We start from the raw sequence: 25,805 nt of genomic DNA, 5'->3' as shown, positions 1-25,805 counted from the left end.
AACTCAAGTGGCAGACTCTGCAAGAGAGGCGCTCTGCATCGCGGTGTAGCTTGCTGTCCAGGTCTCGAGAGGGTGCGTTTCTGGATGAGGTATCGAATATATTGCTTCCCCCTACTTATACCTCCCGAGGAGATCACGATTGTACGAGGGGCGTTCAGAAAGTAAGCTCCGATCGGTCGCGAAATGGAAACGACTATGAAAATCCGATAAAGCTTTGCACAGATGTGTTGGGTAGTGTCTCTAGTATAACCCCAGTTAGCATCACGTCGCTCTTCTCATTTCTGAGCTCGCAGTGAGTGCGTAAAGATGTCTAGAAAATAGTGTCTGCCGCCAAGTACGAGGGCCTGGTGAGAAATTTCGCCTGAAGCTATGCAGCTAACATTACATAACTGTCGTGCTGTTTCGTCTTCACGACAATTCTCAGCCGCATTCTGCAGGGGCAATGAAGATGCTCCTGCATCGTTTTCAAATGGAAATGTTAGATTACCCACAATACAGTCCGCAATTGTCTCCCCCTGAGTTTCATCTCTGGTCACATGAACCGCTGTCTTTGAAGACAACATTTTGACACAGACAACGAGGTGTAGGCCAGCGTGGAGAATTGGCGGAAAGCACTGGCGGCTGCCTTCTATGATGAGGCTATTGAAAAGTTGGTACAACGCTATGACAAAAGTCTAAGTCAGAACGGCGACTACGTAGAGAAGTAGCTGAAAGGTGTAGCTAATTGTTACAAGTAAAACATTTCTGATGTTCACTGTGGTTTCAATTTGGCAATCAATCGGAGCTTACTTTCTGAACAGGCCTCGTAAAATTAGAAAGATTCGAGCGCGCACGGAGGCTTTCCGGCAGTCGTTCTTCCCGCGAACCACACGCGACTGGAACAGGAAAGGGAGGTAATGACAGTGGCACGTAAAGTGCCCTCTGCCACACACCGTTGGGTGGCTTGCGGAGTATAAACGTAGACGTAGACGTAGATTAAGTAGTGTGTAAGCCTAAGAACCGATGAGCTTAGTAGTTTGGTCCCATAGGAACTTACCACAAATTTCCAATTTCCAGTTTATTTCCTACATGCCCTTTTTTCATTTACATCTAATTTAATTACATCTGCCTCTATTTTGGTTGCTACAATCAGCTCCTTTGTGCTTTTTTAAAAGACTGTATAATAAATTTACTACCTTTATTAATTACATGAAGCTCATCGTCGTCGAATGTGAACTCGCTTTCATTAACGCTTCTGGGGTAAAACTGAAAACTGTCTACTTGTTGTATTCTCTGCGATCTACAGTCATCGTAGTACCTCTGCAGCCAATCCAATTTCTTCTCTTGCCTGTTCTTTATTTTGTGGAATTCAACCTGTACCCTTCCTTCCAAATGTGAGTCCACTGTCTGAGAACTGTGTCACGTCATTCGATTGGATTCAGAGACATACAGTTTCTTTAGAAGTTTTCCACTACGGTCATTTCACTTATATGAAAGGATCAGTTACTACACGCTGCTAATTTTTTGTCTTTAAACCATCTTGAAATACTTCCCTTAAATATGTACGCAGCGATACACCATCTTGAATGAGTTAATGTAGCTCCTTCGCTGTGTTCCCTTAGGAAAGTTGTCCAGACACAGACTTTGCAGACAGAGTTAGTCGCCTCCAGGGAGTCCACATATACATGCACGTCTATATGACTACTGTATAGGTTACACTTACATGCTTGATGGAGGGTTCGTAGGACCACTTTCAGACTGATTTCTGGCGTTGCACTCTCGAAAAGCACGTGGGAAAAACGAACACTTAAATCTTTCCGTGCTAGTTCTGATTTATCTTATTTTATTACGATGATTCATCCTCCTTGTGTAGGTGGGAATCAATAAAATATTTTTGCATTCGGAGTAGAAATTTGGAGACTGAAACGTCATGAGAAATCTCACCGCGACGAGAAACGACTTTGTATAAACGATTGTCAACCCAGCTTGCGTAACGTATCCATGAGACTTTCTCCCCTATTCCACGATAATACACAACGAGCACCCTATCCTCCATCAATCATATCTGGCATGTATCCTGTACTACGTAGCAGTTTTCCAGAAGAGAATGGACAAGTTTAATGTAGGCAATCTCTATAGTAGATTTGTCCATTTCCAAGTTTTCTGTCAATAAATCGCAGTCTTCGGTTCGTCTTCCCCACAACATATGATATGTGATCGTTCCTATTTAAGTTGTTCATAATCGTAATCCGGGTATTTAGTTGCACTGACAGCATCTACTTTTGTGTGAGTCATCGCTTAACCGAAATCTAACGAATTCCTTTTAGTGTTAGTGTGGATGACGTCACACTTTATTTTTAGGGTCGGTTACCACTTTTTGAATGATACAAATGTCTTTTCTAAATAATTTTGCTCAGATGGAAACCCAGTTCTAAGCAAAGAAGGGAAAGCAGAAAGGTGGAAGGAGTATATAGAGGGTCTATACAAGGGCGATGTACTTGAGGACAATATTATGGAAATGGAAGAGGATGTAGATGAAGATGAAATGAGAGATATGATACTGCGTGAAGAGTTTGACAGAGCACTGAAAGACCTGAGTCGAAACAAGGCCCCCGGAGTAGACAATATTCCATTGGAACTACTGACGGCCGTGGGAGAGCCAGTCCTGACAAAACTCTACCATCTGGTGAGCAAGATGTATGAAACAGGCGAAATACCCTCAGACTTCAAGAAGAATATAATAATTCCAATCACAAAGAAAGCAGGTGTTGACAGATGTGAAAATTACCGAACTATCAGCTTAATAAGTCACAGCTGCAAAATACTAACACGAATTCATTACAGACGAATGGAAAAACTAGTAGAAGCCAACCTCGGGGAAGATCAGTTTGGATTCCGTAGAAACACTGGAACACGTGAGGCAATACTGACCTTACGACTTATCTTAGAAGAAAGATTAAGGAAAGGCAAACCTACGTTTCTAGCATTTGTAGACTTAGAGAAAGCTTTTGACAATGTTGACTGGAATACTCTCTTTCAAATTCTAAAGGTGGCAGGGGTAAAATACAGGGAGCGAAAGGCTATTTACAATTTGTACAGAAACCAGATGGCAGTTATAAGAGTCGAGGGACATGAAAGGGAAACAGTGGTTGGGAAGGGAGTAAGACAGGGTTGTAGCCTCTCCCCGATGTTGTTCAATCTGTATATTGAGCAAGCAGTAAAGGAAACAAAAGAAAAATTCGGAGTAGGTATTAAAATTCATGGAGAAGAAATAAAAACTTTGAGGTTCGCCGATGACATTGTAATTCTGTCAGAGACAGCAAAGGACTTGGAAGAGCAGTTGAATGGAATGGACAGTGTCTTGAAAGGAGGATATAAGATGAACATCAACAAAAGCAAAACAAGGATAATGGAATGTAGTCTATTAAGTCGGGTGATGCTGAGGGAATTAGATTAGGAAGTGAGGCACTTAAAGTAGTAAAGGAGTTTTGCTATTTGGGGAGCAAAATAACTGATGATGGTCGAAGTAGAGAGGATATAAAATGTAGGCTGGCAATGGCAAGGAAAGCGTTTCTGAAGAAGAGAAATTTGTTAACATCGAGTACAGATTTAAGTGTCAGGAAGTCGTTTCTGAAAGTATTTGTATGGAGTGTAGCCATGTATGGAAGTGAAACATGGACGATAAATAGTTTGGACAAGAAGAGAATAGAAGCTTTCGAAATGTGGTGCTACAGATGAATGCTGAAGATTAGATGGGTAGATCACATAACTAATGAGGAAGTATTGAATAGGATTGGGGAGAAGAGAAGTTTGTGGCACAACTTGACCAGAAGAAGGGATCGGTTGGTAGGACATGTTCTGAGGCATCAAGGGATTACCAATTTAGTATTGGAGGGCAGCGTGGAGGGTAAAAATCGTAGTGGGAGACCAAGAGATGAATACACTAAGCAGATTCAGAAGGATGTAGGTTGCAGTAGGTACTGGGAGATGAAAAAGCTTGCACAGGATAGAGTAGCATGGAGAGCTGCATCAAACCAGTCTCAGGACTGAAGACCACAACAACAACAACAAATAATTTTGCAGTTGTTTTTGGCTTCTGATGACTTTATTAAACGGTAAACTGCAGCATCGTCCGCAAACAAACGGAGAGGGCTACTCAGATTGTCTCCTAGATCGTTTATATAGATTAGGAACAGCATGGGTCCTATAACACTAACTTCGGTAACGCCAAATAACAATTTTTTTATTCGATCTTTCCGTCTATTACTACGAACTGTGACCTCTCTGACGGGAAATTACGAATCGAGTCGCACAACTAAGACAATAACTTATTAGCGCGCTGTTTGATTGAAAGCCGACTGTGAGGACGGTGTCAAAAGCGTGGTAGAAATCTAGAGATATGGAATCAATGTGGGATCCTCTGTCGATAGCACTCACAAATTCTTGAGACTAAAGAGCTAGTTGTGTCGCACAAGGATCTGTCCTACGCGTCAATAGCTCATTTTTCTTGAGGTAATTCATAATGTCTCAACACAGTGCATGTTTCAAAATCCCCATTGCAAATCGATGTCAGCGATATGATCTGTAATTCAGCGAATTATTTCTATTTACTTTCTTGTGTATTAGTGTGACCTGAGCAACTTTCCAGTCCTTAGGTACGTATCTTTCGTCGAATGAGCCGATGTATATGCGTCAAATCTTTTTTTTTTATTTCGATTTTGGAAAAGGTGAGAAATCAAAGGAGGTCAGAAAGTATAACGAAAGTTGGCACAGATGATTGTGATTTCAGGACTATTGTGGGAGGAACTTCGTGGAGCTTAATACAATGAAGATGTATTCTGCTGGCAGAGGGAGGACAGACCCCACTGCCATACCGTCCATTCGTTCATAATGTTTACCACGCGAGGTCATTCGATTGGTACATTGATAAAGAGAGGGGCTTTATGTCAAAACTGACCTTTATGTCAGTTTACTGGATAAGTCGGACGAAGTGAGTCGAATCCTTCACATACGATTGTGTGTTTCCCACAAGGTGAGGTAGTTTTCTGGCCAGATACTTCGCCGAATTCGGTGAGTAGATCCCATTAGCTATAGGTCGAAGGTGCCACTGATTTAATAACCCGTAAATTCTCGGTGCTACAGGAACATTGGTAATGGGTCCCTGAGTGCGTCACGATCAGCTCCGGAGTCTTTGAATACGTCTAGCGTCTCCTTTATTATCTTTGCAACCGGATCCATCATCAAATCGATCATTTTCGATTTAAATTGTGTAGTATCCAAGACAAATGTGCTGTTTCCTTTATTAGCCTCGAGAATCACAATGTGCTCATATATCTTAAGTTCTTCTACAGGCGCTTTTTCTTGGATTGCACCACTCTTTGAATGATTCTGACTGTTTCTTGGCTTAGTTTTTCGGCATCTACCCGCGGGGCCTGTCGGAGTGCCGCTTCCGCAAACTGAATAGTTTGTTCTGCAGAGGTCGTTGTAAGCATCAATCCAAAGAGTTTTGACAACAAACTTACGGCGTTTCGCTTTGTATCTAGTCCTATCCTCGTACCACTATCTTCCTTGTTAGATCCTCGAGTTTCATCTTTTTGAGAGTGCAGACCAATTTTACGTTCACGCTTGCCTGTGTGATACGGACCAATCTGTCACCGATGGTTTGGACGATATCCACAGCTGGTTCTGGTATAATAGTCTCTTGTTGATGTCGAGGCTGCTACAGATTCTTGAATCCTTTCCCTGAGCATAGCATGGCCGGCTTGTTATCAGATTCTTCTCATTTTCCTGCTACCCAGCTGGGGCCGGATCTCGAGGAATGTAGGGTTTGGCTTGGGTTGTTTGGGGGAGGAGACCAAACAGCGAGGTCATCGGTTTCATAGGTTTGGGAAAAGAAGTCGGCCGTGCCCTTTCAAAGGAACCACCCCGGCATTTGCCTGGGGCGATTTAGGGAAATCACGGAAAACTTAAATCAGGATGGCCGGACGCGGGATTAAACCGTCGTCCTCCCGAATGCGAGTCCAGTGTTCTAGCCACTGCGCCACCTCGCTCAGTGGACTGTAGGAATAATTACGTTGCAGTCCTGGCATCTCTTAAGAAACGCCAAATCATTAAGTAATTTGCCTTCCCCTTCCTTAATAGTTCCCCCATTCGTGCGTGGTAGTAAACTTCCTGCCCTTACAAGCTACTGCTGTAAATACGCGGGCTTCCGCAGACTGTGTCAAGTAACGGCGCGATTCCGTTTCTGAAGTGAAAGTCTACGTAACTCCCGAGGCCAGACTGTGACCCAACGTCTACCGGAAGACAATCACATTAACCAGTGTGTACCCTTTGAGTCCTACCGTCATCCGGCTCAGAAGTGTTCCGACCTACATACGCTTACCGCCCAAGCCCACCGCATTAGTGCAGACATTATCAAACTAGAACTGAAAGAGTGCCAAAGTGTACGACATCAGAAGAAAAAGAAGAGCTACAAAGTTCAGCAGGATCGACAAAGATACGCAAACACCGCGCGTAATGCGTGCCTGAACATACATGCAGATGCTAGTCGAGACTGTACGTAGCGCTGTTGTTTCTGACCACTAATAGCAACTGAGCAATACTCTCTACACGTCTTGGTCAGAACAGTGTTCTGTGTAGCTGTGCGTGCATTATGTCGGAGCTAAGAAAATTGCAACGTAGGCAAATTGTTGGTGCCCGCATGATGGCTGCTTCCCTAACCAAAGTAGCAGACGTGTTGGGTATTTCAAGAGGTACGGTATCGAAGATTTATACTGTATACGGGAAAAGCGGAAAAACACCATCCTCTCAGTAATAACGCGGACGAAAGTGTATGTTGAGTGATCGTGACAGACAGTCGTCGAAGTGGATTGTGACAAAAAATAAGAGGAGGAAGGCTGAAAAAGTCACTGCAGTGCTGAATGTCGCACTCGCGAACCCTGTTAGCGCCAAAACAAGGCGAAGGGAGCTCCATAAGCAGGGAATTGCAGGGTGAGCCGGAAATCCAAATCTGTTCACCAGCGATGTACATGATCCTAAGAGAAAAACGTGGTGCCGAAGCCATGGAACAATGAAAAAGAGTCATTTGGCCGGATGAGTCTTGTTTCACACCGTTTCCAACTTCTGGAAGAGTGCTTGCTGCCAAGAGTGAAACGTAGGTGGGGTTCGGTGATGATTTGGGCAGCAGTCTGTGGTACTCCGTGGACTCCATGGTTACTCTGCAAGGTCGCATTACTGCCAAGGATTATGTGACCATTTTGGCTGATCAAGTTCATCCCATGACGCAATATTTGTTCCCAAATGGTGATTCTGAGTTCCAAGACAACAGGTACCTAGTTCACACGGCTCAAATCGTCCAGGGCTGGTTTTGTGAGCACGAGGGTGAATTGTAGCGTCTTCCTGGCCACCACAATCGCCAGAGCTCAGTATTACCGAGTCTTCGTCATCTACTTTGGAGAGAAGGTTGCGTCATTGCTATACACCTCAATTATCGTTTCCCGTACTTGACACTATTTTGCAGGAAGAGGAGTATAAGATTCCCTTGCAAACCATAGACGACCTGTATTTATCCATTCCGAGACGGTTAGAAACTGTTTTGAACACCAACAGTTTCCCTTCACTATATTACGCATGATAATGTGGTGCGCTTTTGATGTTTCCATGTGTACCCCCGTACGTTATGTCGACAGCGTCACTAATAGAGGAAGCAAGGCGCTTTGCCAAAGAGGCTGCAAACTATTTTTATGGAGTGGCTGTAGGATCCAAAATTTGATAGGTTCCACTAAGGATACGGTAAAAAGTCTCAACACAACAGGTGTATATGAGTTACAATGTGAGTATTGTGCCTCCTACATTGGGGAAACCGGAAGGTCCGTTTCACCCATGTGGTGGGTTGGGCGTTATTTTCGACTGGGGCAGCACAACAGACACTTGCGGAGCACAATACGGGCTGTGAACATCCCACAACGTTTCTGAAAGCCTGTGCACTTGTAAGACAGCCAACGATGCGCACACACAAAATTAGAGTGGCAATTGTGATCCAAAAGCATCCTGGCAGCACCACTTGAGAGAATAGCTGAAGCCTCCTTGTGTTCTAGTTGTCAGCAACCCCTGTACAATTGGCCAGTTGTGACTGCAGTGCAGCAGCGGCACCAGATATTGCAGTGACCAGCTAAATAAACAGTGTATTCACAACTGGCGTCGATTTATTGTGATTAAAAGCAGCAGAACATGGCACCCATAACCTTCTCTCTGGTTGATGGTGGGTTGCCAATTACCAGCAAGCTGGGCAACCTGTGAATAGTCAGTCAAACGTACATTCCTTTCCCCTAACATTGACAAGTGGCGTTTTAGGGGCAATAAAATATAAGCTGCAAAGCAAGGTGGTGACTCTTTGCTCACAGCTCCAGGCAGTGTTGGTTCAAATGTCTCTGAGCACTATGGGAGTTAACATCTGAGGTCATCAGTCCCATAGAAGTTAGAACTACTTAAACATATCTAACCTAAAGACATCATACACATCCATGCCCGAGGCAGGATTCGAACCTGCGAACAGCAGTGCTGGCTTTGGTGATGCAGCTTGAGGCTGTTGCCAATGGGCATCACCATAGAGGGCCGAATGTTGCGATCCGAAGGATGTCCAGCACGACCCACGTATCCTTCAATCGGTTCCCTCTCTTATGGTCAAGTGAGAGGTCATTCCAAGATGGGCCAGCAATCAAAGACTTTCCAAGGTGCCGTACGGAGAGCCTCTCCAGTTAGTCTGAAGAACAGATTTCGGGCCCTGTCTGTGGCTGACGACGTCCCTGAGCCAGATGAAGTCGCCCGCCCTGCTCCAGAGGAATCCTCTCTGTCTGAAAGGTCTGGCCATTCGCAGAGAGTGGGATTACTGATAGTTGGGATCTCCAACGTTAGGCACATAATGAGGCTCCTTATGGGATACAGCTGTGAAGGAGGGGAAGAAATCCATTGTGTACTGGGAGGAGTTATTCCAGATGTGAAACGGGTGCCACCGGATACGTTGAAGAGCACAGAGTGCAGTCCACTGCAGGTGCTGGCTCATGTTGGTATTAATGATGTGTGTCGTTTTGGATCGGAAGAGATGCTTTCTGGTTTCGGATGGCCAGCTGAAGTAGTGAAGACAGCCAGTCTTGCTTGCGAGATGTAGGCGGAGTTCTCCATCTGTAGCAGCGTCGACAGATCCAACTGTGGTCCTTTAGTACAGAGCCAAGTAGAGGGTCTGAATCAGAGGCTCAGACCGTTCTGCGACTGTGACTGTTGCAGATTCCTCGACTTGTGCCGTATGGTGGTGGGTTTCCGGGTTCTGCTAAATAGGTCAGGAGACCACCATACACAGGAAGCGCCTACACTGTATGGGGCGGAGTGGACGGTTTATTAGGTTACTGGGTCTCGGGAAAGTGCAGAAAGGGCTTCACTTCCGAAGGGCGCAGGAAGAATATAAGAAGAGGGTAGATATAGGAACAATCAATGTTGTAGATGTAAACTCTCGTAGCTGCGTTGGAAAAGAATCAGAACTTCAAGTGATAATAGAAAACACCGAATCTCAAATCGTTATAGGTACGGAAAGCTGGCTAAAGCCGGAAATAAGTTCAGCTAAAAGTTTTAAAAAGGACTTAACCGTGCTCAGAAGGGATAAATTAAGTACGGTTGATGGTAGAGTGTTTGTTGATGTCAGACGTAGTTCACCTTGTTGTGAAACTGAAGTAGATAGTCCTTGTGAGTTACTATGGGTAGAGATTATATTTGACAACTGGAATGAATTAATAATTGGTTGCTTTTTACCGACCCCCGTCGACTCGGATGATACAGTTGCTGAAAGGTTCAAAGAAAACTTTAGTGTCATTTCAGATAAGTACCCCACTCATACAATTAAAGTTGGTGTTGACTTCAATGTACATCCGATATGCAGGCGAAAAAACATGTCTAAAATCGGTGATAGGCATAAAACGACGTGCGAATGTGTTCTCAAATGGCTCTGAGCACTATGCGACTTAACTTCGGAGGTCATCAGTCGCCTAGAACTTGAAACTAATTAAAGCTAACTAACCTAAGGACATCACAAACATCCATGCCCGAGGCAAGACTGTAAGCGCCTAGAACCGCACGGCCACACCGGCCGGTAATACGGTCTCAGAAAATTGTTTTGGACAAGTAGTTCACGAGCCCAACCGAACTCTAAACGGTAGGAAAAACATACTTGAACTCATAGCAACAAATAATCCAGAGCACATAGGGAGCATCACGACGGATACAGGGATTTGTGACCACAAGGTTATTGTAGAGGGACTGAATAGTGTAACACAAAAAAACGCAAAATACATCTGTTTAAAAAAGTAAATAAAAATTCGTCTGACGCTTGCCAAAGGGAAATTCTCCGTGCGTAATCTGATTATGTAAGCATAGAATAGATGTGGTTTAAATTCAAAGAAACAGAAACGACGGCAATTGAGATATATATAACAAATAAATTAATAAGAGACGGCATTGTTCCCCAAGGTACACAAAACAGGTCAGATCATGGTTGCAGAAGCAATGAAAAAAGCTTGTCAAATTTAAAAGAACACAAAACCCCAAACATTGTCGGAGTTTTACAGAAGCTCGAAATTTAGTACAAACTTCAGTGCGAGATGTTTTTAATAGTTTTCACAGCCAAACTCTGTCTCGAAGTATGGGAAGAAACCCAAAGAGATTCTGGTTATATGTAAAGTACACCAGTAGCAAGGCGCAATCAATGCCTTCAATGTGCGCGATAACAATGGTGATATTATTGATGACAGTGCCAATAAAGCTGAGTTACTAAATACGATTTTCCGAAATTCCTTCACAAAAGAAGACGAAGTAAATATTCCAGAATTTGAATCAAGAACAACTGGCAACATGAGTAACTCACAAGTAGATACCCTCGGTGTAGCGAAGCAGCTCATAAAACCTAAGGAAGGCAAGCTTCCGGTCCAGATTGAAAACCAGTCAAGTTCCGTTCCTTTCAGAGTATGCTGATACAATAGCTCCGTACTTAATAATCATATACAACCGGCTTCTCGTAGAAATATAGGTTGCACAAGTCACACCAATACCCAAGAAAGGAAACAGGAGTAATCAGCTAAATTGCAGACCCGTATCAAATGGTTCAAATGGCTCTGAGCACGATGGGACTTAACTTCGGAGGTCATCAGTCCCCTAGAACTTAGAACTACTTAAACCTAACTAATCTAAGGACATCACACACATCCATGCCCGAGGCAGGATTCGAACCTGCGACCGTAGCCGTCGCGCGGTTCCGGACTGAACCCGTATCACTAATGCCGATTTGCAGTAAGATTTTGGAACATACACTGCGCTGGAACATTATGAATCACCTTGAAGGAAACGATGTATTGACAAATAGCCGACGCCGACTCAGAAAACATTGTTCTCGTGAAACATAATTAGCCCTTTATTCTCATGAAGTAATGAGTGCTATCGATGATACGTCGAAATGATTTCATATTTTTATATTTCCAGAAGGCTTTTGACACCGTTCCTTACAAGCGACTTCTAATTGAACTGCTTGCCTTTGGAGTATCATCTCAGTTGCGTGACTAGATTCGTGATTTCCTGTCAGAAAGGCCACATTTCTTAATAACTGACGGAAAGTCGTCGAGCAAAACAGAAGTAATATCTGGCGTTTCCAGATGACGCTGTTATTTACCGTAATGTAAATTCATCAGATGATCAAAAGCAATTACAAAATAATTTAAACAAGATATCTGTATTGTGGTAAAAGGGCAATCAACTGTAAATCAGGGTGAAATTATCCACATGAGCACTAAAAGGAATCCGCTAAAATTCAGTTACACGATAAATCACGCGAATCTAAAGGCTTTACACTTAACTAAATAATTAGGAATTAATTTAAGAATAACTTAAATTGGAAAGATCACGTAGATATTGTCGTGGGAAAAATAAACCAAAGACCGCGATTTATTGGCAGAACACTTAGAAAATGCAATAGACGTGCTAAAGAGACTCCTTACAATAAGTTTGTCCGCCCTCTTCTATAATAATGCTGTGCGTTGTGGGATCCGCAACAGATAAGATTGACGGAAGACGTCGAAAAAGTACGAGGAAGGGCAGCTCGTTTTATTATAACGAAATAAGGGAGAAGGTGCCACGGATATGATACACTAATTAAGGTGGAAATCGTGAAAACAAACGCGTTTTTCGTTGCTGCAGAACCTTCTCATGAAATTTCAGTCACCAAATTTCTCCTCAGAGTGTGAAAATATTTTATTGGCGCCCATCTACATAGGGAGGAATGATCATCGTAATAAAATAAGAAAAATCAGAGGTCGCACGGAAAGATAAAAGTTTACTGTTACCAGTCACTGTTTTATTTATTTCCACGACGCGTTTCAAAGGTTTAAACCTCCCATCATCGGGTGGATTTACATTAGTTAGTATGACATTTGCGTGTGTATTGTGTTACGATTTTTTGGAGGAACTTGTGGCACACACACAAATGTCATAAATCCACCCGATGATGGAGGTTTAAACCTTTGAAACGCGTCGTGGAAATAAATAAAACGGTGACTGGTAACAGTAAACTTGTTGTTTCATTTAATGTCGATAACAGTCACGGTAAAGCCTAACCTAAAATGTTCGCATTTAAAGATAAAAAGTGTTCGTTTTTTACGCGCGCTGCTCGAGAGTGGAACGGCAGAGAAGGAGATAAAAGATGGTTCGATGAACCCTCTTTCGGGCACTTCATTGTGGATTGCAGAGTGATCATGTAGATGTACATTAAAAATTATACGTCTATGGCCTTATAACACTCATAAAAATGCAATGTACCGAAGCACCTACAGCCCAGCTAAATAATCTATTCCCTGAGTATGGTCATTGTGACACTGCCGAAACGTTGGATATTTTAATATTTTAAGTATTTTATAAGATGAAGGATTGTAATAAATTGTTAAAATGTCAATTTTTTCTGAAGAGGTCCCTGCAAGATGTTCTAGAACTAATACCAAATACAGTTCTTATAACATACGTCTATATTCTAGAAATACTATGTCTCTAAAATGAGTTCCCCAAAAAATATTCTTTAACTTGCTAGTGAATAGAAGTGTGCACCATACACTAATTCCTTCGTTTTTAAATTCCATTCAGCAGTAATCATGCATAGCGCAAATGTAGTCTAACTAAGGAACTTATTTAAGTCTGGTGTATGGTTTTCCATTTAAGGCTGTCATTCATCTACGGTTCCGGAAAACAACACTTTCTGTTTCAATGTATGAGTATACTATTTTAAAACTAGTGAGGTTCTGTGAAAAAAAACTTTATGTAACGAGTCTTTTTTAAAATGTAATGCTAATCTAGTTTCCTTGTATAATTCCACTCGACGTTTTCAAATAAGCTCTAGGACAAAAACATAAAATAAAAAATAAACGACGCGCCACGAAGAAATTACCCGAATGCGATGGGAATCGGTAGAAGTGATGCACATGCACAAACGAACAAATGATTACAAATTCGATGATTTATTAGTGAGAAATATCTTCACAAACTGAGGAAGTCAATGACGCATTAGTCCACCTCTGGCTCTTATGCACGAAGTTATTCGGCTTGGCATTGATTGATAGAGTTGTTGGATGTCCTGAGGGATATCGTGCCAAATTCTGCCCCATTTGCGCTTAGATCGTCAAAATCCCGAGGGTCCTGCCCATAACGTTCCAAACATTCTCAACTCGGGAGAGATCCGACGACCTTGCTGGCCAAGGCAGGGTTTGCAGGCACGAAAACAAGCAGTAGAATCTCTCAGGGTACTTGTTTCCGCGCTTGCCAAACCCTATCTTGGCCAGCAGAGTCGCCAGATCTCTCTCCAATTGAGACAGTCAGGAGCATTATGGGCAGAGCCCTCCAAGCTCGGGATTTTGACGCTCTAACGGTCTAATTGGACAGAATTTGGCACGATATCCCTCAAGAGAAATACAACAACTGTATCAATGAATGCCAGCCGAATAACTGCTTGCATGACCAGACTTGGACCAACGCGTTGCTGACTTGCTCAGTTTTTGAAGCTCTTGAATAAACCATCCAATTTGTCTAAAATTAAAATCATTTGTTTGTCTGTACATGTACATCACATCTACCTATTTCCGTCCCGTTCGGATAACTCCTTCGTGGTGCGTCGTATTTGAGTGTATTTCGTTAGCTGCCTTTTCAATAATTGGATGGGTATTACTTCTACCCCTATACTTGTATCATCTACAACTGGACCTAAATTCTTAAAATCATTGTGAGGTGGTGTTGTATCAGTTATTAGGGCTTCTTTTTGTTCCATTCACTTGCGCAATGGGAAAAGTGACTATTTAAATGCCTCTGCATGTGCTATAATTTATCTAATCTTGTCCTCGCGATCCCTACAAGAGGTTGTATATTCCTAGGTTCATCATTTAAAGCTGGTTCTTGAAACTCTTCAGTAGGTTTTTCTTGGGATGGCCGAAGTTAATTCCACATCTGTCGACGCCGTCTCAGATAACATACTACGTCCTCCCTATCAAGAAATCCTCAATCTACTCAGAAATTTCGCTTGATACCTCAAACCATCGGGATTCCGATAATAAGTGTAGGTGTGGTACTGAGTCAAACACTTCTCGGAAATCAAGAAATACATCTACCTGATGGCTTTCAGGATATTCTTGAGAAAAGTGCGAGATGGGTTTCATTTGATCCGTGTTTTCGGAACACATGTCGGTTGAATGGAGCAAGTCATTCTATTTGAGATACTTGTTTATGTTTGAGTTCAGAATATGTTCTAGGATTTTACAATAACCCGGTATCAAAGATATTGGGCGGTAGTTTTGTGGATCACTTCTGCTACCCATCTTGCAGATGGTGTGCCCTGTGCTTTGTCCCAACTATCGGGTACTGCTTTTTGTTAGGTGAATCTACCCTATGGTAGACTAAGCTTAACTCAGCTAAATTCAGTATAGAATCTGATAGGGATTCAATCGGGCCCTGAAACTTCGTTAAATTTAAGCTATTTCAGCTGTTACTCAAAACGGTTGATGCTAACTGGCAGTGGTTTGAAAAATAAGTAGTGGCAATACTCCTGGATTTTCCTTTGCAAAGGAACATTTAAAAACGGAGTTTAGCATTTCTACTTTTGCTTTGTACCCTCAATTTTATTTCCCATATTGTCTATCAGTATCTGGAAGCTTATATTCGTGCCACTAACAGCATTTAGATAAGCCTCGATTTTATGGGCGAACCTTCGATAATATTTTGAAGGCTTCGAGTATTGTCCTCTTGACATCTTTCGAAAGGCAGTAACCACTTGAACGAGAAAAAATGTAGAGAAGCGTGCAGCATCTGCATACATTGCCGGAAGAAAAAATGCAACACGCTGAATAACAGTCATTTTATTGATAAGGAGGTGACAGGCAGTTCATAATTGTAGGAATATATGATAATACATTCATGCCAAATTAAACACACACATCCAGGAAGGGGTGCCCAAAAAATGGCATCAATATACAGTGTACCCCCTCTCCCCCCCACCTGCCCCCCACTGGCGGCAATGTATGCAGCTCGTGGTCTAGTGGCTAGCGTTGCTGCCTCTGCATCACGGGGTCCCGGGTTCGATTCCCGGCCGGGTTGGATATTTTCTCTGCCCGGGGACTGGGTGTTTGTGTTGTCATCATCATCATCATCATCATGATTCGTGACAGTGGTTGTATTTTACTGCGAAAAAGATTGTACTGTGTAAAAATAGGGACCTCGTACGGGCGCTGATGACCGCGCAGTTGAGCGCCCCACAAACCAAACATCATCATCATCATCATCATCATCATCATCATCAAAAACAACAACAACATCAAACTGGCGGCAATGTAAGCGAGTACTCTTGCATGTAAACGACCATAAAGGTGCCGAATGGCAACCTGCAATAGACTGTCCCAAGCCATACGTGTTCAGGTCTGGTGAACTTGCTGGGCAGGACATCTGCTGTACACCAGGACGAGCTCGTTGCGTCGCTGCAGCCACACGTAGACGTGCATTGTCCTGCTGGAATAGAACATCACCTTCTGGTCGAAGTCCGGGACCGCGCGACTGCTACGGTCGCAGGTTCGAATCCTATCTCGGGCATGGATGTGTGTGATGTCCTTCGGTTAGTTAGGTTTAAGTAGTTCTAAGTTCTAGGGGACTGATGACCTGTTACTTTACCCTGCAGAAATACCAAATGTGACAGCGAGCTATAAACGATGGCCCCCCACACCATAGAGCCTGTGATAGGATTTGAATGTCGTGGGCCAGTGCACTCTGGAACAGGTAGCTCAGCAGGTCTACGCCATACACGTGCACGTCCAACACTCGCATACAGGCAGAACCTACTCGCATCACTGAAGACAATAGAACGCCATACCACCTTCCAGTCGACTCTTTCACGACACCAAAGTAGTTATGCTTGGCAGTGTCATGGGTGTCAGTAGAAGCGCGGCCAGAAGCACACGTGATGTTAATCCAGAAACAAACAGACGGTTCCCAATGGTTCCTGATGACACAACAAGTGCAACATGTGCCCAGATTTCGTCCCTGAATGATGTCCGGTCGACACCACTTCTCGTACGATGCGTCGATCTTGTGCGTCTGTACTACGTGGACGTCCAGAACCTGTTCTACAGATGCGGGAATGTCCCACAGACCACTGCTGAAAGCAATGACACACTACCGCTACATTGTGCCCAACATGGGCAGCAATCTGTTGATGCGTTCATCTAGCTTCCTGAAGGCCCACAATGCAATCTCTTTCCAATGGCTGGCGCTGCTCAGCAGGAGTACGTACTCGTTGATGGGTCACAGCTGTACCCTAGAATGAATTATGCATACGCTGTACACCTCTAAACTCAACACAGTTAGTGCCTGCAGAGTCAAAACAGAGGGTGCACTGGCAGGCCTTCCTGAGTGCCATATGATCGCCGATGATCGTGACTAATGAATCACTAACTCCCCAACCGCTCATTATGCACATATTGCACCCTTGCGTCACTGAACACATTCCTTGAAAGTGCTGACCTTTTTTCTTGCAATTTAATTGGCCCCTGATGGTACCTTTAGAATAACAAATGCGAAACGCTTATGGCACGGAAAATTCGTTTCGCTCAGTTGCAATTAGACGAACCCAAGGTGAGACAATTTTTACACACAACTGAGGGCTGCAGGACAACAAAAGCTAAAGATTTGCATACCTGTTTACCGATTGCAAAAATACCTTCCATGGGCAGGTGCTTTGTCTTAGTGAAAGATTTTTTTGTTTTCCCAAACCACGACTTTTCTCGCATGTGCTTTTCGCACCTTCTCACATGTGTTTTTCGCCCAGAAGACTTCCGAACTGTGGGAATTACTGCTTATTTTTCCTTTGCAAGGCAATTAATAAGAAGAATTCCTTTTACGTTCCAGGAAACAGCGTCTATAACCATTTCAGGAGATGAAATCGACGTAGACATTTTGATGCATGGCGATCTACTCCCAGCTATTGCTTTGTTTCCTGGTGTAGGTGATGAAAGGGAGGAAGATTAAGGTTCAACATTCAGTAGAGGACGAGGTCACTAGAAACAGATAAACAGCTCGGACTGGACAAGGATGGGAAGAGAAATCGGCAGCAGCTCCCTCAAAGGAAAAATACAGGCATTTGCCTTGGGCGATTTACGGTAACCAAGGGAAGTCTAAATCTGTGTGGCACGACTGAGACTTGGTAAGCAGCCTCCTGAATGCAAGTGCTGTGTCTTCAACGGTGCGCCAGCTCGTTCCGTGTGAAGTGTTGGACCCATGTTACATCCATAGTAACAAACTTGAGTACAAGTTAAGTTGGATTCATTGTAAAACGGTCCAAACTATGGTCGCAAATTCCGTTTCGCTTTTCCTTCTGGTTGTCATTCAATAAAAACTGTAGCCATTTTTCATTAATTACCAATTAATTACCACTAATTCATTATCATACTGTGTCGACTCTCGCCGTTTTCATTAGTGGTTGCAGTTTTTGCACATCATCTGTTTCAGACACCATCAGAAAATGGCCGCGTTTGAATTTCGTTGTTCATTTCTTAACTGTTTAAGAGCAAGGTAGCTCACTCTTGTCAAATCTGCACAAATGTTGAACTAATATTCGTTGGCTAAAACAAAGATTTTTTGTGACGCCACAGTATTCTATTTATCGATATGAACGGAACACGAAGCGCATCTACATTTTAAAAAGCTCTACAAGTAAAACTATTCTGCAGATCTGATAGACATTTCACTTACGTTATTACGCAACACATACGAACCTAACAAAACTGAAATTTTATTGATATCGACAGTATTTATGTGAAAAGATGAGAAAATTTCGCGTTGCCAACGTACTAACACTTTTTCTGTCTCTCCTCCCGGTGTTCATTCAGTGACTACTCCCCACTCCCTCTCCACACACACACACACACACACACACACACACATACACACACGCATTATGTTTGCAAACGAATCAACTTACTCAAAACGGAAGCAGAATTTCAAACGCGATTTTCTTTAACGTCTTCACACATTATGTCCTGAATCGATTTTGCAAGCCCGTTCAAATACCGGTTTTTCAAGCATCTGTTGTTTTACAGAAATGGCGGCTGTAAATCAGCTGTCTCAATTTCGTCGGCGAGATTAAGTGAGGTCACCAGTGTGGTATACAAAGAGAGAGTGGTTATCCGATGGATGTCAGTGAACTCATAAGGAAGATGAGGATAAGGATGCATACCATTTTTCAAGATGAGTTCTTAAAACGCGTGCAAAACTATTTCATTACTCCCACCCAGGTTGCGCTGTTTTTTTTAAATAAGCGCGAAGTGGTCTCCGCTGGAACATTATTCTACTCTAGCGTTTTGGGAAACTCGGAATTTGTAGTAAAATTCCGAGTGAGTAAATATACATTTGTACTCCTGTGCACAGAACTAACGAATGTCTTATCACTGGCTGTTGACTGTGTACAACAACCTTTTGGCAGTAGAAGACTGAGCACAGCTTTCTGCAATTTAGCCATTTACGCAGGATACAGGACACACAGTTGTACTTCAGATTATGGTGACTTGGAGTGGCTAGAAAACTTGCGAATGACGAAATACACAATCACGTTCTTGTGCACAGAATTAGCTAATGTTTTGTAATCAGTCATTGATTGTGTACGTTAACCTTTGTTTCTAAACGAGAGAGAGGGTATAGCATTTTACAAATCAGCCGTTTGCCACTAGAAGATAGGGTGGGTGGATGTAGTAATTTGCAAATTAGCGAGCCACGAAGGATACAGGATTGTTGCAAAACAGATTTTGCTTATTCAGCACATATATTAATTACCATATATATACGTATTTCCATCTCAAGAAGGTAAAATGTTGAATAATGGGAATAAATAAATTATTCTTTAGCTTCACTAGGTACATAATTTCGTCCGAAGAATGAATATTAAAAAAGTACAAATTTGAAAATACAATTACGACTCAAATGCGGTGGAGTGTTTACGTGAAGCGAAAATCGACCGTGAGAGCTATAATCCAGCAGCTAAGCCTGCATTATCAGTATCGCTATTGGAGTGTTTACACGACCAACGCGAAGCGGTATTAGGAAATGGATTTACGGAAAAATTGGATTTGGAAGACCAAGTAAACGCAGCGAGATAGGGAAATGGAGAAATCGAGAGGTAGAGCGCCAACAGTGTAAGCCGTGACAAGTGTAACAGCTCGTTACGTTATAGCGGGAGGAATTCAGACACCAGGAAAGTGAGGACGCGGTAAATCAGCAGGAGTGTCGCCGTCCGCTGCAGACGAATATTGTGAGGCAGCTCACCTGTGACGGTGTTCACGGTGTTCTCCGCCATGTCAGCGTCGTGCGCCGCGCGCGCCCTCTGGCGAGGCACTGCCAGAGGCGACGCCCCCGCCTTATCGCCGCCTTCGACAGCGCTGTCTATCGCCCGTGATTCACAGCGGAACACGCCGAGCGCATCACGCCTCAATTACTTGCCGGCTCTGCGGCCGCACACTCACCGTTATCTCGTAGCTGCGTGTCGCGGAGCAGCGTTCTGTTTATTTGTCCGAGTGGGGTGCCGATAAGCGACGATCGGCGGCGTCGGCTGAAGGGCGTGGCGCCGAATGGGATGATCCGAGCGAGTCCTACTGCAGTGTTTTCCAACCAACCCCTGAGGGATAAAATATAATTCTCTAAGGAGTAAAAACGAAAGGGTTCAGTTCTATTTCTGTCATGAAACTAAATTGTTTTTAAAAGACCATTACTACTATCATTATTTCGAAGTACTGTAATATTGATTATATACAGGGTGACAATTATTGAACTGTATGAAAATAACATAAATTATTTACAAACTACGGGGTGCACACACTTTATTCAACATGTAAACGTCACTTGAGAATTCAGATTTAGGTTATGACATGTTCGATGTGTCTGCAATCATTGGGGTTGATGTGGCGCATATGTTGAGAATGGCTGTGATTTGGGGTCTGAATGGGGTACGGTCAAGTTGCGGATGCCCCAGGGATCAGTGTTGGGGCCACTCCCTTTTTTATATACGTTCCTGGCCATTAAAATTGCTACACCAAGAAGAAATGCAGATTATAAACGGAAATTCATTGGACAAATATATTATACTAGAACTGACATGTGATTACATTTTCACGCAATTTGGGTCCATAGATCCTGAGAAATCAGTACCCAGAAGAACCACCTCTGGTCGTAATAACGGCCTTGATACGCCTGGGCATTGAGTGAAACACAGCTTGGATGGCGTGTACGGGTACAGCTGCCCATGCAGCTTCAACACGATATCACAGTTCATCAAGAGTAGTGACTGGCGTATTGTCACGAGCCAGTTGCTCGGCCACCATTGACCAAACGTTTTCAATTGGTGAGAGATCTGGAGAATGTGCTGGCCAGGGCAGCAGTTGAACATTTTCTATATCCAGAAAGCCCGTACAGGACCTGCAACGGCGGTCGTGCATTATCCTGCTGAAATGTAGGGTTTCGCAGGGATCGAATTGAGCCACGGGAGTAACACATCTGAAATGTAACTCCACTGTTCAAAGTGCCGTCAATGTGAACAAGAGGTGACCGAGACGTGTCACCAATGGCACCCCATACCATCACGCCGGGTGATACGCCAGTATGGCGATGACGAATACACGCTTACAATGTGCGTTCACCGCGATGTCGCCAAACACGGATGCTGTAAACAGAACCTGGATTCATCCGAAAAAATGACGTTTTGCACCCAGGTTCGTCGTTGAGTACACAATGGCAGTCGCTCCTGTCTGTGATGCAGCGTCAAGGGTAACCGCAGCCATGGTCTCCGAGCTGATAGTCCATGCTGCTGCAAACGTCGTCCAACTGTTCGTGCAGATGGTTGTTGTCCTGCAACCGGCCCCATCTTTTGACTCAGGGATCGAGACGTGGCTGCACGATCCGTTAGAGCCATGCGGATAAGATGTCTGTCATCTCGACTGCTAGTGATACGAGGCCGTTGGGATCCAGCACGGCGTTCCGTATTACCCTCCTGAACCCACCGATTCCATATTCAGCTAACAGTCATTGGATCTCGACCAACGAAAGCAGCAATGTCGCGATACGATAAACCGCAATCGCGATAGGCTACAATACGACCTTTATCAAAGTGGGAAACGTGATGGTATGCATTTCTCCTCCATACACGAGGCATCACAGTAACGTTTCACCAGGCAACGCCGGTCAACTGTTGTTTGTGTATGAGAAATCGGTTGGAAACTTTCCTCATGTCAGAACGTTGTAGGTGTCGCCACCGGCGCCAACTTGCTCTGAAAAGCTAATCGTTTGCATATCATAGCATCTTCCTGTCGGTTAAATTTCGCGCCTGTGGCGCGTCATCTTCGTGGTCTAGCAATTTTAATGGCCAGTAGTGTAAATGATATGCCCTCTAGTATTACGGGTAACTCTGAAATGTTTCTGTTTGCTGATGACACTAGTAATGATTTTGTGTCCAAAATTGCAGTTCATGACCTAAGTTCATGGTTCGTAGAAAATAAACTAATGCAAAATCACAATAAGACTCAGTTTTTACAGTTTCTAACACACAATTTAACAAAACCTGACGTTTTAATTACGCAGAATGGGCATATGATTAGTGATACTGAACAGTTCAAATTTGTAGGTGTTCAGACAGATAGTAAACTGTCGTGGAAAGTCCACCTTCAGGATCTTTTTCAAAGACTTAATGCTGCCATTTTTACTATTCGGACGGTATCGTTCGACACGAAAATTAGTCTACTTTGTTTATTTTCATTCTCTTATGTCGTAAGGTATTATATTTTGGGGTAACTCTTCCCATTCTAAAAGGATATTTTTGGCCCAGAAACGGGCGGTTCTGGCAATAAGTGGTGTGAGTTCACGAAGCTCTTGTCGACCCCTGTTCACGAGTCTGGGTACTTTGACATTGTTGTTGTTGTTGTTGTTGTTGTTGTGGTCTTCAGTCCTGAGACTGGTTTGATGCAGCTCTCCATGCTACTCTATCCTGTGCAAGCTTCTTCATCTCCCAGTACCTATTGCAACCTACATCCTTCTGAATCTGCTTAGTGTATTCATCTCTTGGTCTCCCTCTACGATTTTTACCCTCCATGCTGCCCTCCAATGCTAAATTTGTGATCCCTTGATGCCTCAAAACATGCCCTACCAACCGATCCCTTCTTCTTGTCAAGTTGTGCCACAAACTTCTCTTCTCCCCAATCCTATTCAATACCTCCTCATTAGTTACGTGATCTACCCACCTTATCTTCAGCATTCTTCTGTAGCACCACATTTCGAAATATTCTATTCTCTTCTTGTCCAAACTAGTTATCGTCCATGTTTCACTTCCATACATGGCTACACTCCATACAAATACTTTCAGGAACGACTTCCTGACACTTAAATCTATACTCGATGATAACAAATTTCTCTTCTTCAGAAACGATTTCCTTGCCATTGCCAGTCTACATTTTATATCCTCTCTACTTCGACCATCATCAGTTATTTTACTCCCTAAATAGCAAAACTCCTTTACTACTTTAAGTGTCTCATTTCCTAATCTAATTCCCTCAGCATCACCCGATTTAATTTGACTACATTCCATTATCCTCGTTTTGCTTTTGTTGATGGTCATCTTATATCCTCCTTTCAAGACACTGTCCATTCCGTTCAACTGCTCTTCCAAGTCCTTTGCTGTCTCTGACAGAATTACAATGTCATCGGCGAACCTCAAAGTTTTTACTTCTTCTCCATGAATTTTAATACCCACTCCGAATTTTTCTTTTGTTTCCTTTACTGCTTGCTCAATATACAGATTGAATAACATCGGGGAGAGGCTACAACCCTGTCTCACTCCTTTCCCAACCACTGCTTCCCTTTCATGTCCCTCGACTCTTATAACTGCCATCTGGTTTCTGTACAAATTGTAAATAGCCTTTCACTCCCTGTATTTTATACCTGCCACCTTCAGAATTTGAAAGAGAGTATTCCAGTTAACATTGTCAAAAGCTTTCTCTAAGTCTACAAATGCTAGAAACGTAGGTTTGCCTTTTCTTAATCTTTCTTCTAAGATAACTCGTAAGGTTAGTATTGCCTCACGTGTTCCAGCATTTCTACGGAATCCAAACTGATCTTCCCCGAGGTCCGCTTCTACCAGTTTTTCCATTCGTCTGTAAAGAATTCGCGTTAGTATTTTGCAGCTGTGACTTATTAAACTGATAGTTCGGTAATTTTCACATCTGTCAACACCTGCTTTCCTTGGGATTGGAATTATTATATTCTTCTTGAAGTCTGAGGGTATTTCGCCTGTCTCATACATCTTGCTCACCAGATGGTAGAGCTTTGTCGGGACTGGCTCTCCCAAGGCCATCAGTAGTTCTAATGGAATGTTGTCTACCCCCGGGGCCTTGTTTCGACTCAGGTCTTTCAGTGCTCTGTCAAACTCTTCACGCAGTATCTTATCTCCCATTTCATCTTCATCTACATCCTCTTCCATTTCCATAATATTGTCCTCAAGTACATCGCCCTTGTATAAACCCTCTATATACTCCTTCCACCTTTCTGCCTTCCCTTCTTTGCTTAGAACTGGGTTGCCATCTGAGCTCTTGATATTCATACAAGTGGTTCTCTTCTCTCCAAAGGTCTCTTTAATTTTCCTGTAGGCAGTATCTATCTTACCCCTAGTGAGACAAGCCTCTACATCCTTACATTTGTCCTCCAGCCATCCCTGCTTAGCCATTTTGCTTTGACATTGGCCTCTCAATATATATATTCCTTACTGTCATTTCTTGTTAACAATATTAGCTTATTCCCAAGAATAAGCAGCTTTCACTCAGTTAATACTCGGCAGAAATCAAACCTGCGTTTGGATCGGACTTTCTTAACTCTTGTGCAGAAAGGTGTGCAGTGTACTGCTGCCTCCATTTTCAGTAAACTACCACTCGAATTCAAAAATCTTACTAGTAATCCACGCGCTTTCAAATCGAATCTGAAGAGTTTCCTCATGGGTCACTCCTTCTATTCTGTCGAGGAGTTCCTTGAAAAATTAAGGTGATTCTTGTATTGCTGATAGCGTTTACTTAAACTTATGGATTGATTTTTTTCGGGTTCATAAACATTTTATTTTTATCTGTTATTACTTTTATGTTGTAATTTCATGTACTAACACGTTCCATGACCTGGGAGATTTGCTCCTCAATTTGGTCCTACGGAACTTGACGTGTAAATAAATAAATAAACAACGAAATTCTGCATGACGGGCTAAAGTGTCCGAACATCGATGCCGTCGTTGACCTCCTGGTTGGCTGTTTTCAGCTCAGCAACAGTTTTGGGGTTATTGCTGTATACCTTATCTTTAACATAGCCCCACAAAAAGAAGTCGCATTTGTTCACATCCGGAGAATATGGCGGCCAATCGAGGTCCACGTCAGCAACCTCTGGGTACCCCAGAGCCAGAATGCGGTCACGAAAGTGCTCCTCTAGGACGTCAAACACTCTCCTGCTTCGATGGAGTCGATCTCAGTCTTGCATGAACCACATCTTTTCGAAATCAGGGTCACTTTGGATAATGGAGATGAAATCATCTTCCAAAACCTTCACGTACCGTTCGATAGTTACCGTGACGTCAAGGAATATCGCACCGATTATTCCGTGACGACATTGCATACAACACAGTCACCCGTTGAAGGCGAAGAGACTCCTCGATCGCGAAATGCGGATTATCAGTTCCCCAAACGCGCCAATTTTGCTTATTGACGAACCCATCCAAATAGCTTCGTCGCTAAACCATGCACGCATGCGCATACTAATTCCCATCATGCCCCGTGGACAACGGTGCAGTTTGAACGTCCAAACGCAAACCGTTCAGAAATTTTGACGATTTTATTTCATATAGTTCCATAATTGTCACCCTGTACGTTACCAATAATTACATATTTTTTAAGTACTAGCAAAAACATGTGGCACAGTGTAGTGCGGGTTACAGCTAGTGAAACGAATGTATAAAAGTCATCATCTTCACAAGGTCCACCCACCACACACATACTTGTACTTTCTACAGTTTGCCTGTGACAGTAAAACCGAATCATATTTACACATCACATGTCCGCCCCACTAGCAGAGTGGTCAGCGCGACGGAATGCCGCGCAAAGAGGCCCGAGTTCGATTCCCGGTTGTGTCGGGGATTTTTCTCCGCTCGGGGCGTCGGTGTTGTATTGTCCTCATCCTCCTCATCGTGTTGCGTTGTCTTCATCATTATC

At 43.2% G+C, this 25,805-nt stretch overlaps 1 protein-coding gene across 1 annotated transcript in view; it reads right to left on the bottom strand.

Moving 5' to 3' along the window:
- LOC124622331 overlaps positions 1-19,998 on the bottom strand; it is a 74,712-nt gene extending 54,714 nt beyond the window's left edge. Inside the window, exon 1 of the mRNA XM_047148007.1 lies at positions 19,849-19,998. Within this exon, the coding sequence (XP_047003963.1) occupies positions 19,849-19,879 (31 nt within the window). The 5' untranslated portion in view covers positions 19,880-19,998. The remainder of the gene's footprint in view (positions 1-19,848) is intronic.
- Between the last annotated feature and the right edge of the window lie 5,807 nt (positions 19,999-25,805).

The sequence above is a fragment of the Schistocerca americana genome, chromosome 7 (assembly GCF_021461395.2).
Source record: "Schistocerca americana isolate TAMUIC-IGC-003095 chromosome 7, iqSchAmer2.1, whole genome shotgun sequence".
Lineage (NCBI taxonomy): Eukaryota > Metazoa > Arthropoda > Insecta > Orthoptera > Acrididae > Schistocerca > Schistocerca americana.
Note: the sequence above shows the minus strand (reverse complement) of the source record. Positions and strands in the feature narration are given on the sequence as shown.